This window comes from Poecile atricapillus, chromosome 15, assembly GCF_030490865.1.
Source record: "Poecile atricapillus isolate bPoeAtr1 chromosome 15, bPoeAtr1.hap1, whole genome shotgun sequence".
NCBI classification, from domain to species: domain Eukaryota; kingdom Metazoa; phylum Chordata; class Aves; order Passeriformes; family Paridae; genus Poecile; species Poecile atricapillus.
Window position 1 is genome coordinate 6,990,207 of NC_081263.1, and position 17,123 is coordinate 7,007,329.

Below are 17,123 nucleotides of genomic sequence, written 5' to 3' on the forward strand. Positions count from 1 at the left end.
CACGCTGTTGTGAAGCCAGAGCTTCCATGGAGGCGACTGATTCCCTGAGGAATCATGCTGTCAAGCCACGCCAGCACCACAGCTGCAGCTTTTCCACATTAGAAATTTCTCCAGCCTCAGCTCCCACTGCCAAGGTTACTGCTGGGACTGCAGTCCCACGCTCCCAGCTCAGGAAAACCGTGTGAAGGAGTTTGAAATTCACCTGCAGCACCAGCAATGGAGTTTGCAGCTCCCCAGCCCAGAGCACAGGAAGAGGCCAGGTAACAGCTTGGGAACAGTGTCCAGTATCTTGGAAAGGAAACTGTAAATATTATTTAGTACATTCCTTCATGAGAGAGCAGCAGACAAGCTAGAGGGATAGGATGGAATATATCACTTGCTTCTCACATCAAGCTGCTGCAGACAGTTGGTATTTACCTGACAAATTCATAACATGCACTAAAGAGAGAATTTCAGTGCTGTTAGAACAAGACAAAGACATTCACCCCATTTTCTCACAAAGGAATTCTTTATTGACAGTTTTCTTCAGTCTTTATCTTAAAGAGAAACAGTTCCAAACCCAAGCTCCTGCAGTCCCCATTTGACTGGCTCTGCTCCTCACAGGAAGGCCAGTTCCAGTCAAACAAGGAATGCGCATGAACGACACTCTACACTCCACCTATGGTCTAGTACATCTGCCCACTAACATCTCAACCCACGTCCCCAGGTCTGCAGAGGGAGGGGAGCAGGGGTGGGGGAAATGGAGATTAATCAAATCAGTGTCAAAACTTGCTTCTCTAAAGGGTCAGAGGCAGTTCAGTCCCTCCAGGGTGATAAACCACTAAAACTACCAGATATGTACATAAGTTTAAAGACCTGAGTAAGTCCCACTTCGCCTCTAAGGCACAGAATTGCTCACTCTAGGTATTTCTATGTGGAGGCACCTTGCCTAGAATAAAATCAGGCCTCTAGGAGAAAACTTGGAATTTGTCAGCTCCTGAGCAATGAAGTTGGACATCAAAAGAGCAAAACATCCAGCCCCTGGAGGGACTGGGTGAGCTCCATGACTCTGACAGTTTTTTGTAAACCAAAATTAGAGCTGGGGCTTTCAACTGAGAAACCCATCCAGTCACAGCCAGATGTACCAGCTGGAGGAGCCCTCAGAGAGCAGAGTCCCTCCAATGGTATCCATATTCCAGCCTTCAGAAATTCCTCCTCCGAGAACGAAGGGATAAGCTGAGAAGGGAGAAGCAAGTTTCATACACTCGGGAAACAGAGTGCACCACTGAATTTAACACAAGAACTGGCTTTATAAACATGCTGCTATGACTGCATGATGCAAAACTCCAGTGCTCAACAACCAGCTTTAGAACCCTTGCAGTCTTCTCTACAGAAAATAAATCATAAACAAGTAAAGCATAAGTGATGTAAGGCTTTGCAATTCAGCTTCAGAGTCCAAGGGAGCATTGCCCTAATATGCCAAAGCTTTTTTTTTTGTTTTTCAGCTTTATTTCTTTAAAGTTCATTGCATTTAAAAATAAAGATTCTTAGTTTTGTTAAAGCTAGAGCATTAGTGTAACAACGAGGCAGCTGCTAAGCGAAGTTTACCTTTTAGAAACCCAGAAAAAACCCCAACTGTTTAACCCCATCTACATAACAGCTCCAATGAGAGCCAGAGAAAACAGTAACAGGAGAAGCCTGGGAGCTCCCAGAGTAGCCCACACAGAGAACAGAGCCAGAAGCTGAAGCTAAGGTGCCCATGCACTTGGCTTCTCCAGTTACTGCCCTCCTCATGCTGCTCAGGGCCATGTATCTACTCCAAGCTATGTCAGACAAGGGAAAACTGTTTTCATCCACAGCAGTGGCATTTCTGAGCTACTTTAAGGAAACTCCAGCTTACATGCTCTCCTAAAAGGACAGCAGTGATACATTTAATCTACAAACTTTAGTGTAAAATATTATTTGTGTACAAAACTTTGCATTCTCTTTATTTGACTTGGATCCAGCAGCAGTGTCTATGAATGAAGGATGGATCTGTCCAGACTGACGCTCAGCCCCTTCTTGGATTCACATGTTGTTGCTGTGGTGAAGGTCTGGGAGGGAGGGGGCTCTTCCAGTTGTGCACAGCTGTGCAAAGCCACATCCAGGTCTAGAAGGGAGCGTTGTCTTGTGGAGGCTTGTCCCCAGCTCCAGAGGGGGAGTGGAGGCCGTCAGCGCTGTTCTCCCTGCTGCCCACCACTCGGGACTGGAAGGAGAGAAGAGAGTGAGGACAACACGAAAGCAGCACTGGGAATACCAAGTCAATTCCCCCTTGTCGAGGTCACCTACTGTAGCCAAGACTTCACATATCTGAGAGGCCATTTGCCCGAATACTAGTCTACAAGAAAAACATTGCAGAAATTAAAGTTTCTGCACAAGGCTTCACACTCTGTGTTTACAAGACAAAGCAGACTGTTACCTTTATAGTTCCAACTCTATCTTCAAAGGACTTGAAGGTTGCAGAATTCCTTGAAGAAAGGAGAGGAAAAAAAAAACAAATCAAGACAAGTTAGCTCTTAACTATATCAAATGGCACAGTGCAACTGGGCTCTGTGGCCATTCCCCTGCAATGACACCATCACCTCACAGCCTTTGGCACAAATCTCTCAGGCACACCAGGCAAGAACACCACATCCAAACTCCAAAGGAAAACATTTATACCACGTGCAATCCACTCAATTGCTCAAGCTAAAATGTTGAGAGAAACAAGTCCTAGTTCACTGGGGAATCAAAGCACAGTTAAGTAGAGAATAAAACTCTTAGCTTTAAAAAACTCCCAACTGAAAACATTTTGTTTTAAATAGTGGAAAGGGAAAGCTGAGAAAGGTTTAAAACAAAGGCTTCAGTTTCCTGTATCACATCCCATGGTGAGGAAGGGGAAGGGCCATGTACCTGCACCTATCAGCAGCTTTATTTCTACAGGGGTGATCATTTGCATCAGGAAATGCTCAGTAATATCACAGTGTAATAAATTAATCAGAGCATTTCATATTTCTAGCAAAGAAAACCAGGTCACTTGTTTGACAACCAAACAAGCTGCTTCACTAGCAAAGGATTTCAGGGAGTGCTCTGTACTGAGCTTCCAGACCAGGCAATTACTCATAGAGCTGCTCCCCCGGGCCAGGCTGCAGGAGCGCTGCGAGATGACTCGCCTCATCTCAGTTATTTTTGTTCCAAGGAATTGCTTTAGATTTGCAGCCATAAAACAATCTCTGTTGATCTAGAAAGAGGAGGATGAACAGAGAGAATTCTGTGCGCCTTGTCCAGCCCTGGCAGTCATTTCTCCTGCAAGGAGATCACCACCAACAGCAGTGTGAGGGAAGGCTGAGGAGAGGGTTCCCATTAGGATTCACCTTGGTATCAGCAATGGCTGTACAGCACATTGTGGCAGAACTGTAATCCTGCCCTTCAGGGACCTCTGAAACCTGCAAACTTCAACCAGACTTTGGTACAAGTGAAACACTGCACTTAGTCCAAGAAAAGACAGGTGCTAATGACCTTAAGAGCTATTAAAAAACCCTTTAAACAGACAAACTGCAGGCTGTGGTTAATCCATGCTCAGAGAGGAGCCTGCTCGAGAAAGGAGCCATTTGTCCAAGTCAGACCAAACCCCCCAGCAGTGATGGAGGCAGCTGTCCTCCCCCAGCCCCACTCAGGAGACACAGGCTACATTACCTCATGGCTGGCATACTTATCGAGTGGCGGATGGAGTAGCCGCTGCTCGGAAGCATTTGGGACAAGGAGGAAAAAGTTAACGACAATCTGACACCGTGCAAAAGCAGCCTAACCCCACGTCTGAAGCACTCACTGTCCACACACAGGCCGCTGTGGACAACCCAAGTGGTAGGAGCCAGCCCTCTCTCCCCTTATTTAACAGCTGCAGCCCCAGATTTAGTTTTCCAGATGCAGGATAGCCAGTGTTTCACTGCAACTGTGATACAAAAGTCAGTCCCAGGGCATTGGTTTGTGGTAGATTTCTCAATCTGTGTCAAAAGTTTAGGCAAGGCTTAAATAACCAGCTTCCCCTTTAAGGTCTGCAAAGGCCTGGCACAGAAACAAATGCTCTTTTAGAGCCTTGAAGAGTATCTTACCTAAGGGAATGTGAGATGGAGTGAGCCCTGGGAGAGGCCATGGGCAGCAGAGAGAAAAAGGAAGGAATGGTCAGAAACTTGAGCAGAACTCAACACCAAACGCAGGGACACGGTCACAGAATCATGGGACAGCAAAGTCAACTACCCAGGAGGAAGCTTCTCAAAATAAATCACAGGAGCAAGCAAAAAAAAAATGCTTTTCATTAACTCCAGACAAGCTAAAATGTTTCTCAAAGAGCACTAACAGTACCTACATCAACTTAGAACCCAGCTGGGGAGGGGAAGGAGTAGATGTGCAACAGCAAACCAAAACATTTTACCTACCCCTACCCATTGCTTTCACATGTTTTTTTTAAACACTTTTTTCTAAACTGAAGCTTTTACCAAGCACCAGCTATACTGGTAGAGATACTTCCTTCCCCCATTTCCCCCTGTGGTCTCTCATACAAAGACAGCATTGCTCAGACTTCTGGTGAGGACTAGAGTAAGGGCAACCTGCAATGGATACCTGCCCGTTATCTTGCCAAGCCTGCAAATCTCAAAGTTACAGTTCAGAGAACAAATGCACTGCAGGTTAATAAAGATAAGATTAAAGGTATCATCTTTACCCTGTAACTTGGTTGCCCATTTTTAGGATGAGGTTTTGCAGTGCAGTAGCATCTCAGCAGTCTGAAACAACAGACTGAGGTTTCCTACTTTTATTAGGAAGATTACCAGGACACTCTAAAGGAGCTTCTCCTGCCAGAGCAGTGTTTTATTCCACTTAAATATAATTTTTGTCTCTGCAGCAGGAAGCAGTCATGGCAAGCTGGATGTGAAGTACTTGGCAAGGAGTCCAAGGGCTTTTCCTGACAGCCAGAGCGAAGATGTTGGGCTCTGTGGTTTCATTTCCTCATATATCCAAGTCAGCTCTTTGGCAGGGCAGATGCCTTGAAATGCTGCCTTTGCATGTGAAATAAATTAACTTTCTACTTACTCTTGCTTAAAGGAGAACAACACAGATAACACATCCATGCACCATGCTGCTCCATACGGAATACCACAAGCACTGGTTCCTTGCTCAGTATCTTGGGCTGGACCTAGCAGTAACCCTTTTCCTCCTTCCATAAGGACTGAAAGTTGACATAAATTCCAGAATCTGCAGGCATTTTGGGTTCAGGCTAACATTTCATAATGAATTTGCTCGTAGCATTATGTACAGCAGCAAATTTCATCAGACACCATCAAGTGCACAGGTGGACACAAACCCACAAAGCAATAAAAAAGAAAACACTTCCAATTTTGCACTTTACTGGAATCAGTAAAATGCAGGAACAGAATGTCTAAAAGCCAATTTACTTTTTAACTGTAGGTGGAGATAACAGAGACATCTGAACAGGCCAAGATTTGAAAAAATCCCACCCACTAAGGAACATTTCCTCCCCTCAGAGCAATCCAGTAGAGCATTAATGCAGCAAGCACACGGTTACAGCATTACCTTCCCAAGGTTACCATCCACATAGCAAAATTATTTTGACCAGAATACAGCAAGTCTAAAGATTTAACATGCCACTTGTATTTAAAAACAATTTGGTCCAAGCATTTTTAATGGAATTCAGGCCCACACCCTCGGTGCATCAGAGGCTCTGTCCCATTCATCAGGCCTTCCTTGCATTTATCAACCGGTGAAGGCTGACTAAACAAGGAAATCCCCTCTGTTATCTCAACACTTCCAGTGCTGGAAAATAAACTCGCTTTACAAGTGAATCTGTAGTGTAAGAAGGAAAAAAAACAGATTACAGTAATGGAGGTCAGTGTAGGCTACAAGGCCTGGAAGATTCTCTGGGAACAGAGATCATCCTGCTAGTTCAGAGCAGTGATCACAGCAATACAACAGACTTCACTCCTCATCAGCTCTGATCACACATCAGAACACCAGAGTTCACCTGGCAAGGGTGAAAAGTGGGACAGCTCCTGCAAAACCTTATGCTCAGAGTTAAACCTTCTTCAGTATCAGAAATAGGAAGACTTGGATGCAGCACAGGAGAGAGAAGTCTGTTTATATATGCAGAGAAAAACTGAAAGTCTTAAAAAAAAAATCATTACTGTGTTCCCCCACAGGGCCACATATACAAATCCTGCTGAAATAACTTTGGCAGGGATTCCCAAGTGATAAGGCAGAAGCTGCCTCTATTTCGTAACACCTCACCCAAGGTATTAGCCATAAAAAGGAATGCAGATGTTGAAGCTGAGAAAAAACATTGCTGCAAAGGCTTGGCTCGTGCCTGGGCCATCTGATTACGTGGCCAGTTGTGACAGTGACTGTGCCAGGCCAGCTCTGCCACCAGTAGAGCATCCCAGTATCCTCTCCCTCCATCACCTGCTCCTGGGAGAGCACAAACATTTCAACAGCTGCATGACCTGCATTCTCCCAACTCAAAAACAACAGGCAGGACCTAGCCTGCCGAAACAGCTTCTGCCTGTGGCAACCCTGGTTCAGGAGTTCCCCAGGTCCCAAAAAAAGCACAGTTCCCATTCCTTTCCTGCAACAGCCTGGCCAGACTGCAGAAACCAGGCCCTAAATTCACTTATCAGTTTGGCAAAATGTGTTCCCACCACATCTTGTGCCAGTATCCATAATCTGCTGTGATTACATGAAAGTCCCTTTTTACAGAAGACTAGGGAGTTTCCAGGAAAGAAAAGTTACAACTTGAATGCTGGAAAGGGTAGGAAGCTAGCTAGTCCTCTGCCAAATTCAGAGATGTGAGCTACTGAAAACACCAAAAAATACCCTCCAGGAACACAGTAACTAACTCACTGAGGACAGAACCAGAATAAATCAGTACTATGTGATCAGAGGCCAACAAGTTCTTACCACTCGGATACTCCCAGCCACAGTGGAATAGGAAATTCCCTACAAAGAATGACAGCTACCCATTCAATCCAAGGTTTGAGACAGCATGTTAAATCCAAGATCTAAAAATCCTTCCTTAGTAACATAGACAGGCTGTACATCCAGAATTAGCTTTCAAATCTAAGAAAAACATGATGAAGGGATTCTGCATGAAAAATGTGGATGTTATCATTAGTGGGTAAGAAATCTTGGGCTTAAAGTACTGAGGATAAATCACCAATTCTAATCTTGGGCTTTGTATAGCTGAGAAACTCACAGAGCAAGAACCTCAACCAGAAGAATCTGTCCCTCTTGCCACTTTGGAGAGGTTTAAATTGGCAATTGCTTCAGTGGTCATCTGGTTAAAGAATGGAGATAACCCCCAACCACAGAACAAAATTTTAATGTTGTCATAATCTTCTGGATCAATTCATATTTTCCAACCAACATGACATAACTGTGCCTGGAAGACATGCTGCCCTTCTCCACGGAATGTCAACACCCGGGGCTTGAAACCACATGGAATGCAGCAAACAGACTCTTCCCTTTTTGTTTTTAATCATAACAGAGCACAGGAGGGATGACCCCTCTCTAATCCAAAGCAGTTACACTGAGAAAACACACCTCCATAATCCAGCCAGAAATGGAAAAGGGAAATTTTAATTCTAATTTCTTACATATGATATAAAAGCTGCAGTGAATCCACACAGCAGTAAAACGGGGAAGGCTGCTAAAAATGTTTGGTCAGTTCTCCTACACCAAACCAAACTTAAATGCCTTAGAACAGGCTTATCCCCTCAGTAAGTCTTCAATAAGAGTTCAATCTGTCCTAAACTACAATGCACAGGGCCACACAGAAGGTGGCAGTCCATCAACAGCAACGTGCTGCCAAATAAGCAGAAAAATGGAAGAAAGCCTAGTTATTGTCTAAAGTCCCATTCCTGTTTGAAACCAAGATCAAAGCCCCAGAGTGCAAAGCAGAAATCTTACCTCATGTCACCAAGCTTCCTGCTGATAACAGAACCTACATTGGAAAGGGCTGCTGAAGTCTTCTGTCCTGCCTGGGAAAGGGTTTCCTGGGTCTTCTTATAACTACACGGAAAAAAATCATAAATTGAACTAACATGTTGGATCCAAAAGTGTCCCCCCCATTTTGAAAAAGGACCCCATATTAAAGGAAAGAAGCTGGGTTAGTGAGCTGCACTGACTTCACTGAAAGAGCCATTTCCACATTTGCATATATTCAAATATTTGAAGTTTTACAAAAGCAGCAAGTGTAGGACTAACCTTCCCATACACTCACCTTATACTTTTGACCATATGTTTTTAAATCTAACAAAGATCTGCTAAAAACCAAAGCAAATTTCCACATGGAAGCTCTAACACCACAGCACCGTAGCCTAATTGCTCTGCAACCATCTTTCCATGTCCTGAAGAAAATAAATCTAGGAACCTATTCCATACTGTCCTTTCAGCCTTGAGGAAGCCATAGCATTTGCTGTGGCATTATGTTTTGGAGGAAAGAGGCAAGAAGCAAGACCATCATCACCATACAGAAAAGAAATGCAGGAATTAGCATTAGCTCTACAGCAGCAGTTTAGAAATAAATTGGTAGAGAAGCTTCCTATCAGTTACCATTAACCACAATAGGTAAGAAGTCTGACAGCTTTTATTTGTCAGCTGATTATCTGAGTTTATACCTGAGCTGGAGACACTCGAGAACCTTTGTTTCCTTCAGATGAGACTAATCTCAGGAACAAAGATTCTTTGTGTCACTTTCATTAATTCATTCTCTCTAAACTACTCTACAGTTGATGATTTATGTCATTCTTCAGACTACAAAGAAAAGTCTCAGGCTGGAAAAAAAGCTGAACATTTTAAGCTTTTCATATTCCAAATATTTCAGCTTGAGATTATTTTTTTGTCTGGTGAGGACATTTAGGAGAAGGGCATTACAAACAGCCTAATGTTCTCTCATGCCTGAGGTTCCCCATGCTACAAACACCACGGTGACAGATGACTTACATCTCCTTCTCTCCAGGCAGAAGTGCATGGACAGCACCACAGCACCAGACCTGGATTTGAGCAATTCCAATTACAACACGTTGGTTTGTTGGGTTTTGTTTTTAACACCACAGCCAAATATTTCTGAATCACGAATATACACGAGACTTAAGCAGAACAAAACTTCATCAGCTTTTCCTTCCCTCTTCATCCTTCTCAAAGAGAATTCCTATAACCTACACATTTTTAAATTCTTGAAGTCAACAGCTCCAGAAGGACCTGAGTGTGCCCCAACAGCAAGGCCTCAACATTGCCTCTGCACAGCAGAATTTTCTGCACCTCAGAACGGTTTGGGAGTGAACTGATCAGCATCAAGGTTACTTGATCTCATACACAGTGATTGCCCTCCTATTGCAACCACTGTGTTTGAGGAGGATCTCATTCAGCAGCCAGGCTCCTCCCTGGCTGAGCCCTGTCATGGGATTTGATTTACAGCTGCCTAACAAACATCAAAGATCTCGTGCTCACCAAAGTATGCATTGCTGATTCTAGGTCTGCTTGGCACTCAGAGCTCAGCTCTGAGGAATGGTTTACAGCCTCAAAGGACACCATCGTGCCATTCACACTGCAAAATTCCAGGTATTATGCCCAGCTTCAGCAGACAAAGGCCAGAGATTTTCCAATTGTTTTTTCTACACCTGACAGCAGAATTTTTAATATAAACGAAGAACAAGTGCTTGGGTGCCGCCGCTTCTGCCTGAGTGTACTCCTTCCTCCAGCAGAACTCCTTGTGCTGGCACAGCAATGTAGATCAAGGCAATGATCTGGATTAAATATAAACTTGGAAGCACAAGAAAGCAGCAGCTGGATCAGATGGCCAGCCTAGTCCTGCATCCACAGCTCCCACACACACGTACACACCTCACTGCTGCCAGGCAGGAGGCAGAGCCAGGGAAGCACAGGGAGATGAGCATCTCTGTGACCCAGAACTGCCACCAGACACACATGTGGAGCTGCAGCTGTGACAGCCAGGGATCAGCGTATACAAGGCTTTAATGCAACTTAACTACACCCAGCCCTGACCTAAAAGTTGAAACTCTTCTCCTGCAAGTGCCACGGCCTGGTTTTCTATGGGTGTAAATTCACAAGCACTCACTTTCTTCCCTTAGCCCCAGCACAAAGCACAATGGAATAATCCAAATCTGGGAGTAATAAATATAAGCTCTGGCTAATACCCCGCTTTATTCACAGGCAACTGGCTGCAGCAGAAGCCGCAGAGATGATCTCTGCCCTGTGCTGTTCATCCTGTGGTAGTCCAGCATCTCACTGCACCCCTCTCCTATAAACCCTCCAAGGAAGGAGTGAAATCTGCACCCTCAAATCCTCCTTTATCCATCAACACCAGCTTCCTCTCACTTGCATTTATCCAGCAATCACCATTTGAGCTGTCTGGCTAAACACACAAACTGTGTAAGTCACCCCACATTCTGATCTAGGAACACACTGGGGTGATTTTGTCCTGTTTATGTACTGCTGGCAGAAGGAAAATCTGTGGCCAGGAATGGCAAACACCAGGAAATTCCACAGCATACAAAAGCACCATGAGGTCAGGATTCAGGTCCATTCCTAGTTCACTCAAGAGCCTTGTTAGTTACAGAGCAGCACTGAAACAGGAAAGACAATCCATTTGCATAAAAAACCCCAAAGCATATTAATAAAACCTCACTCTTGGACTCCTTGAACTTGCCTTTTTGCACTCACTGAACTTCAGAGAAGTAGAAAATCTCATTGATTTCTGAAATGTTGTTGGAATCTTTCAATCGCCCTCACATCTCTGTTTCAGTCTCTACCTTCCCAGCACCAATTGTCACTCTGTCCAGAGCCAAAGCAAGTAGGAAAGCTAAGGTGCCAGAGCTCTTCAGTCCCTAAGTGCTCCACAAAAGCACATTTCCACCACATTTCTGGTGTTTATGAAGTACAAGGAAACAGATACAACCAGAAGTTTTCTACTTTAGCAGGCACACCCAGGGAGGGACTCTGAACACGGCTGGAGTCAGCCACTGTCAGCAAGCACAAAACCCAAGGTCATTCTACTTGGCAAGTGAAATAGTGACAGTTTACAGCTTCTTAATCTTGAAAACACAGTTGAAAGTAGACCTGCATACTTCGAAGTTTTTTCTGCTACTCCTACATTTTATCTCTGCTCCTCTTTCACATGTGTTAGGAAGAAAACCGTGCATTCACACAAGCTGCTGATAACCAGCCAGCTGCAAGGACTGCAGTTTATACCCACCCCAGAAAACAGAAAAACTGGCTCACATCTAAAACCTACCTCCCCAGTTTAAATCAGCTCAGAAAAAAATGACAAAACCTACCTGCTCCCACTGCAGCACTGTAAGGGATTGCCCTACATACTGTGGGAAAGGCACAGTGAGAAGGACAAAAGCCAACTTCCATAATATCCTTCCATAATTTAGTCCAGATGAAAATTTAATTTCAGGCATTTAGTAAAAGCACATCTAAGAGAGATTTGCATTCAACAACTGGAGTAGAACAGCTGTGAGGTTCAAGCTGTTTGAGTCTATTTGTGGCCCCAACATGACAGGAAACTGCCCTGGACACCACAGCTCTGTTCTCATCAGGTACCACAGCAGAAAGCAAAGCTCCTGCTCCCTGCAGAGCATATTGGGGTAAGAAGAAAGTCAGTCTGGCTATGCCACAGCTTCTCAGCTGAAGGTGTAACGTGTGGCACACAAGTCTCAGCTACCCAGGGATTTCAGACAGTTCCTGAGACCAGGCAGGCATTTCTAGAGTATCACTTGGATACTGAACTGGGGAAAAGCTCCCTCTCCCAGCAGAGGCATTTATTGGGTTAAAAAGTAAAAGCTAGTAAAGAGAAATGTCCAGGTAGATCTAGTGAAAGCAGAGGACTGGGAGCAGGGGCACAGGACAGTTAGTGGCAGCAGACTGGCAGAGGAAAGCATTTGTTAAGGCTGAAGGTTAAGACACTCACGCTTCTGATTGAGTTAATTTTTCATTCCAGTCCTCCAGTGTGCTGCTGGCTGAAAGATATCTACAAACACAACTGAGGTTAGAGACAGCTTCAAGATTCACTACAGATGCTTCTTCCGACACTTTCCACATTATTAGTGACTCTTTACCCTTACAGTATCAGAGGCTTTATTTATCTGACAACAGCTTCAGCCTCTCTGGTACAGCCAGAAGGAAAAAAACTGTTTGAGAGGCAGAGAGACACCTAAGCCCCAGTTTCTTTTGTTTAAACATGATCAAACACTGAACACAAAGAAACAAAGCCTGCAGTTTAAAAAATGTCAGGAAATGAAAAACTTCACATTTTCTGCTCTCTTCCTACATATTCTGTTGCTGGTCTGTATTAAAAGCACAGAGCAGTGAACCAATCTTAAGGCCAAAAAAATCAAACTGCCACACCCAAAGATGTATTTCACCCAATACAGCAGGAGCCAGACAAACAATTAAACTTTTGTTTTTCTGATCTTTAGAAATCACGTTTCTCTATACAAAAGGGTTGCAACAACTGATACTGGAGGAAAACACACACTACAGAAGGTGGCTGCTCCCACCTCAGAAAGAACACAGAGGTGCTCAAAGAAGGGGACTTATCACCCAGAATTCACTTGCCCCAGTTAGATCAGTGCCACCTTGCCTAATGATGTGATGCTCCCAATCCACATTTTCCTCTTAGCTAAAGAATCTCCTTCAACACAAGACAAAGGGAGAGAAACTTCAGCACAGAAAGCACTCAAGGGCTCCTTAGGTTCAGCTGTGCAGCAGGAATCAATGATTCATGTCTAATATCAGTGGAGATCTAGTATAATTAAAGAATATATTCCAGAAGCAAAAGTGGCTAGATGCTCTTTGTCTGCATTTGTCACCTGCTTGGATACACAGCAAAGATTAAAATTCATGGATTTCTAGTGCTGATACTGGCAAAAGAGTCACACACCAGTGCAGCAGATTCAGAAGCTCATGAACACATTTGGCAGCTGCACAGCCCCGAATTCCAGCTATGGGGAAGCACCTCCAGCCACTTCTCTCCCAGGTGACCATATACAAAGTCAACAGTCAAACTGATTCCTACCACATTCATGATGAGAAGAGAAATAGTTTCACAGTAAAGGTAGAGGTTCACTAGTAAGACACCTGAAACAACAGACTAACCTACCAATTACCAGCTGAAGAGAAATTGTGGTTAAATTTTTGTCCCCTCCATTTTTATTTTTTTTTTCATAAAAAATGTGGTCTGGTAACTGATTGGAATTTTTCTTCTGCAATAGCAAGACCATGACAGAGATGATGGCAGTAACATTTACTCATCTCCTCTGCAACTGAGAGATGTTTCTAGCTGGAAGCCAGGCATGCTGGAAGTAACAATCCTGCTTCACCCTGCCTCCACCTCCCAAGCAAGCTCTGATGCCTGGGAGAACAAGGAGCAGCACAAATCAGGGAAGGCAGCGAGGAACAAGGAGGTGATGCTGAGGAGCCCGAGGCACTCACAAGTCAGACTGTGTCACTTTGTCATTCCACTCTCCAAGTTTCTCAGATGTTTTCACATAACTAGAAACAGAAAGTGTTAATGAATATAAATTCAATATTCATTTTTTTAGAAGACAATGACACAGATTCCAGTGACAAAGGAATAACAGAAATGGTGCAGGGACAGAGGAGGGAAGATGAGGAAAAGAATAAACAGCAAGATGAATGGCTCAACAATCTGCTCTGCAATATCACTGTCAATAACTCCAAACCCCAGTTAAGTTACAGGAGAATTTTTAGCCTGGATGATGCCTCCACAGGCACCCAGAGTCCCTGACACCCAGTGCAGGGACAAACTTACCTTATGAGCCCTCCTTTTGGCACTGTCAAGCAGTGACCATACCCTTAATGACTGTTCAGGAACAGTCTCACTTCACATATTTAGGACAAGATGACTCTGGTGAAGCACACTGATATCAGAGATTTTTTTTTTTCCTAGGAAGTGCAGACTTTTAATTCAGGCTATACAAGCCAGCGAGTGCTTGTGAACTGGCACAAGCTGTGAAACTGCCTGCACTTCTCTTTGAGCCTGAGTTCAGAACAAGGTAGCAGCTGCCTGTGCCTCAATGAATGGGCAGAAATAGGCAAACTGAACCTCTAAGTGTGATCCAGATCGCTAACCCCATGGGAAAGAGCAGCCAGCAACAATTTATCCTGATTACGGATATGAAAGTCCAGTTTACACAGAAAGGGGTTTTTTTAGGTGTCTTTTACTCCATGAACCCATCAGAAGACAAACCTCCAGCCACTCAAAAGAGCTCTGGAATACCCTGCTGGGAAGTGTCACACAAAGTCCCAGTTAAGCACAGGTGCATCACGAGCAGCACTTACGCGTTGGAGACTTGGACATCGTGCCAGCTTTTGGACAGGTTTTGCTTTAACCCATCCAAGGGAGTCAGACCCAGCTTCCTCTTCAGCTCTCCACAGTGCCTCTCTTTGGCAGCCAGAACTTGTCTGAGAGTACCAATTTCTTCTTCAACCTTAGAGAAAGGCAGATGTTTGTCAAATCTGTCTGTCAAATGTCTGTCAAATCACAGTTTAGTTAAAAACTGTACATTAAAACAAATTTTTACTTCCCTCAAAACTAGCAACATTTCATTAATTTTATAAATTGGGAAGATCATCAGATTAATTATTCAACTCAACATGAACTGTGCTGGAATGGGAGGCCACCCAGATTTTACCTCCATACAAGTCACTGGACTGGTGACTTAGTGACACTGAGATGAACAGAACCCACTCCTTGTACTGTCATTTCAACATCAGACATGATTCAGTCACCAAACCTTATTAACTAAGTTTATATCTTATATCTCTTTTCCTCTGATGTCTTTAAAGCAAAGAGTTTTTCCTCAGAGATCTTTCTTACAGCACTTTCAAAGTACTCTGGTGCCGTTTCCAGGCAGAGTGGGTGCATTTCTACCTTAGCTGCAGCTCAACAAGCCCTGCATGACCACCCAAAGCAGCAAAGTCCTCCCCTGCCACAACCTGCAAGTCAAAGAACCACCACAAGATTTTCACATGAACGAAAAGGCAATGGAGAAATAGCTGCAATTATCTTCAGCCACATTTCAGACAGAAATGATAACCTGACCTTTAAAGCCCAGTAGGTGCTCAGACTTTAGGATGTTGTATTACCAACCCTCATCTCTTCAAAAGCATATAGGCACCTAAAATAGCTGCCTGTAAAGAGTAATAAATATTTAAGAGAAAACACTAGGAAGAAAAGCTCATTAAGTGTTCCAACGTTTCAGTTTCCCAAGGAAAAATGGCTTTCTTTTGCTTATTATTTGCCTGAAGTGTTTTCTCACTTCACATGGAACAAAAATCCTACACTGAGCTCATGGCACCAAAAGCTGCTTATTTCCTTAAAGCTCTAAATTAGGCTGTTCTAGGAAAGAGCAAACAACACACCACGGCGTTTGAAGTATCTGCCAGCTTTGTGCATTTTAACAATTAGCTGAGAGACCCAAAAGTAACACTACAAAATTAAAAACCGAAAAAAAACAAACCCAAACGACAAAACACCGAGTCCTGCCCCTGTGGCTCCTGTTTGTTCCTTCCCAGCAGAACACAAGCGGGGCACACGCTGCTAAAGCGAGCCCCCCTTACCTTGGCGAGCTCGGCTCTCAGCTCCTCCTCCTCGGCCAGAGTCAATCCCTCGGGAGCAGCGCCCCGGGCCGCGTTATCCACGGGAACATCTGTCATGGCATCGGCCAGCAGACCTTTGTTGGGAGAGTTAAGGTTGATATCTGTCGCAGACAAGGAGCAGAGGGCACGGAATAAGCAAGCAGCAGGCGAGGCGCGTTATGCAAAGCGGGGCGGGGGGAAGGGGCTGGGGAAGGGAAACCTCCGCCGGAGTTTCCTCCACGAGCATCGATCGGAAGCGGCAGCAGCACCGGGCATTCCGCGGCCTTCCAGCTCCCGTGCCCGGCACCGTGGGCGGGGACGGGGCCCGGTGAGGGAAGCGGCGCCATGGAGAGACCCCCGCCCGCTCCCCATCCCCGGGGCCGCGTCCCCCGTCACGGCAGCGGCGGCTCCCGCATCGCCGTCCCCGAGCTCCCCCCGTGGCCGGGACTCCCCGCCAGCAGGGTCCCCTCTCCCGAGCGCAGCCCCCGGCCCGTACCCTGGTTCGCGCTCTCCATGGCGGCGCCCCGGGCCCGTGCAGCCGCCGCCGCCGCCCCCCGTGACGCGCTCAGCGCGCGCCGCCCGCCCGTTCCGGGGAGGGTCGCGGGCACAGCGCGTCAGCGCCGCGTCGCCACGGTGACGGTGACACGCGTGTCACTGCCTGTGTCACTGCCGGTGTCACTGCCGGTGTCACTGCCGGTGTCACTGCCCCCGGCGCCGGCCGCGGGGGTGACGTCATGGAGGGGTCAGCGCGGCCGGGCGGGGCCGGGCGGTGCCGTGAGCGCGGCCGGAGGGCAGGGGGCAGCACCGGCACGGGGCACCGGGACAGCGGGCACGGCCCGACACACCGGGCACGGCCCGACACACCGGGCGGCACCGGCACCGGGCACCGGGACAGCGAGCACGGCCCGACACACCGGGCACGGCCCGACACACCGGGCAGCACCGGCACCGGGCACCGGGACACACTGGGCACGGCCCGACACACCGGGCGGCACCGGGACACACTGGGCACGGCCCGACACACCGGGCGGCACCGGCACCGGGCACCGGGACAGCGGGCACGGCCCGACACTCCGGGCAGCACCGGCACCGGGCACCGGGACACACTGGGCACGGCCCGACACACCGGGCAGCACCGGCACAGGGCACTGGGGACTTCCCCGCCTGCCACGCCCGGCCGCTCTGTACGACCCCCCCCCCCCCAGCTCCGTTCCCCGGCCCAGCTTCCCGCCGGGCTCGTTAATTAGCGCTGATCACCCAGCACGGTAACCAGCCGCCCTGACTGTCCCCTCACCCCTCCTTCGGGCTTTGGGGTTCCCGTTCGGTCCGGCGGGGGCTGCGGTGCCCGGAGCCCTCCCGGCACCTCCAGCCACAGGGACCCCCAGTCTGCTCCCGGTGTGCAGCTGCGGGGATCAGGCCACTGCCCGCTCCAA

General features: G+C 46.6%; 1 protein-coding gene across 11 annotated transcripts; it reads right to left on the reverse strand.

Moving 5' to 3' along the window:
- Positions 1 to 497: 497 nt before the first annotated feature.
- TPD52L2 (TPD52 like 2) lies at positions 498 to 16,383 on the reverse strand. 11 transcript variants are annotated; one of them, XM_058850861.1, is made up of 11 exons: positions 16,187 to 16,383; positions 15,673 to 15,812; positions 14,392 to 14,540; positions 13,522 to 13,581; positions 11,999 to 12,058; positions 7,972 to 8,073; positions 4,110 to 4,136; positions 3,694 to 3,735; positions 2,438 to 2,486; positions 2,308 to 2,356; positions 2,066 to 2,224 (listed from the first exon to the last, which is right to left on the reverse strand). In XM_058850861.1, the coding sequence occupies exons 1-10, from the start codon at positions 16,203 to 16,205 to the stop codon at positions 2,321 to 2,323; spliced, it is 684 nt and encodes a 227-aa protein (XP_058706844.1). In that variant the 5' UTR covers positions 16,206 to 16,383; the 3' UTR covers positions 2,066 to 2,224; positions 2,308 to 2,320. The 11 variants fall into 11 exon arrangements, with proteins under 11 accessions (XP_058706842.1, XP_058706839.1, XP_058706840.1 ...); XM_058850859.1 differs by lacking the exon at positions 2,308 to 2,356 and having other exon boundaries at positions 498 to 2,224; positions 15,673 to 15,761; positions 16,187 to 16,382; XM_058850856.1 differs by lacking the exon at positions 2,308 to 2,356 and having other exon boundaries at positions 498 to 2,224; positions 16,187 to 16,381.
- Between the last annotated feature and the right edge of the window lie 740 nt (positions 16,384 to 17,123).

What these genes read in the sequence shown, in the direction of transcription:
- TPD52L2 (XM_058850856.1), bottom strand. An exon ending in AGGAAGCTTGGTGACATGAG is followed by an intron (nt 4,137 to 7,971) that starts GTAAGATTTCTG and finishes GGCCTCTCCCAG; the next exon opens with GGCTCACTCCATCTCACATT. An exon ending in ATAAGTATGCCAGCCATGAG is followed by an intron (nt 2,487 to 3,693) that starts GTAATGTAGCCT and finishes CCTTTCTTCAAG; the next exon opens with GAATTCTGCAACCTTCAAGT.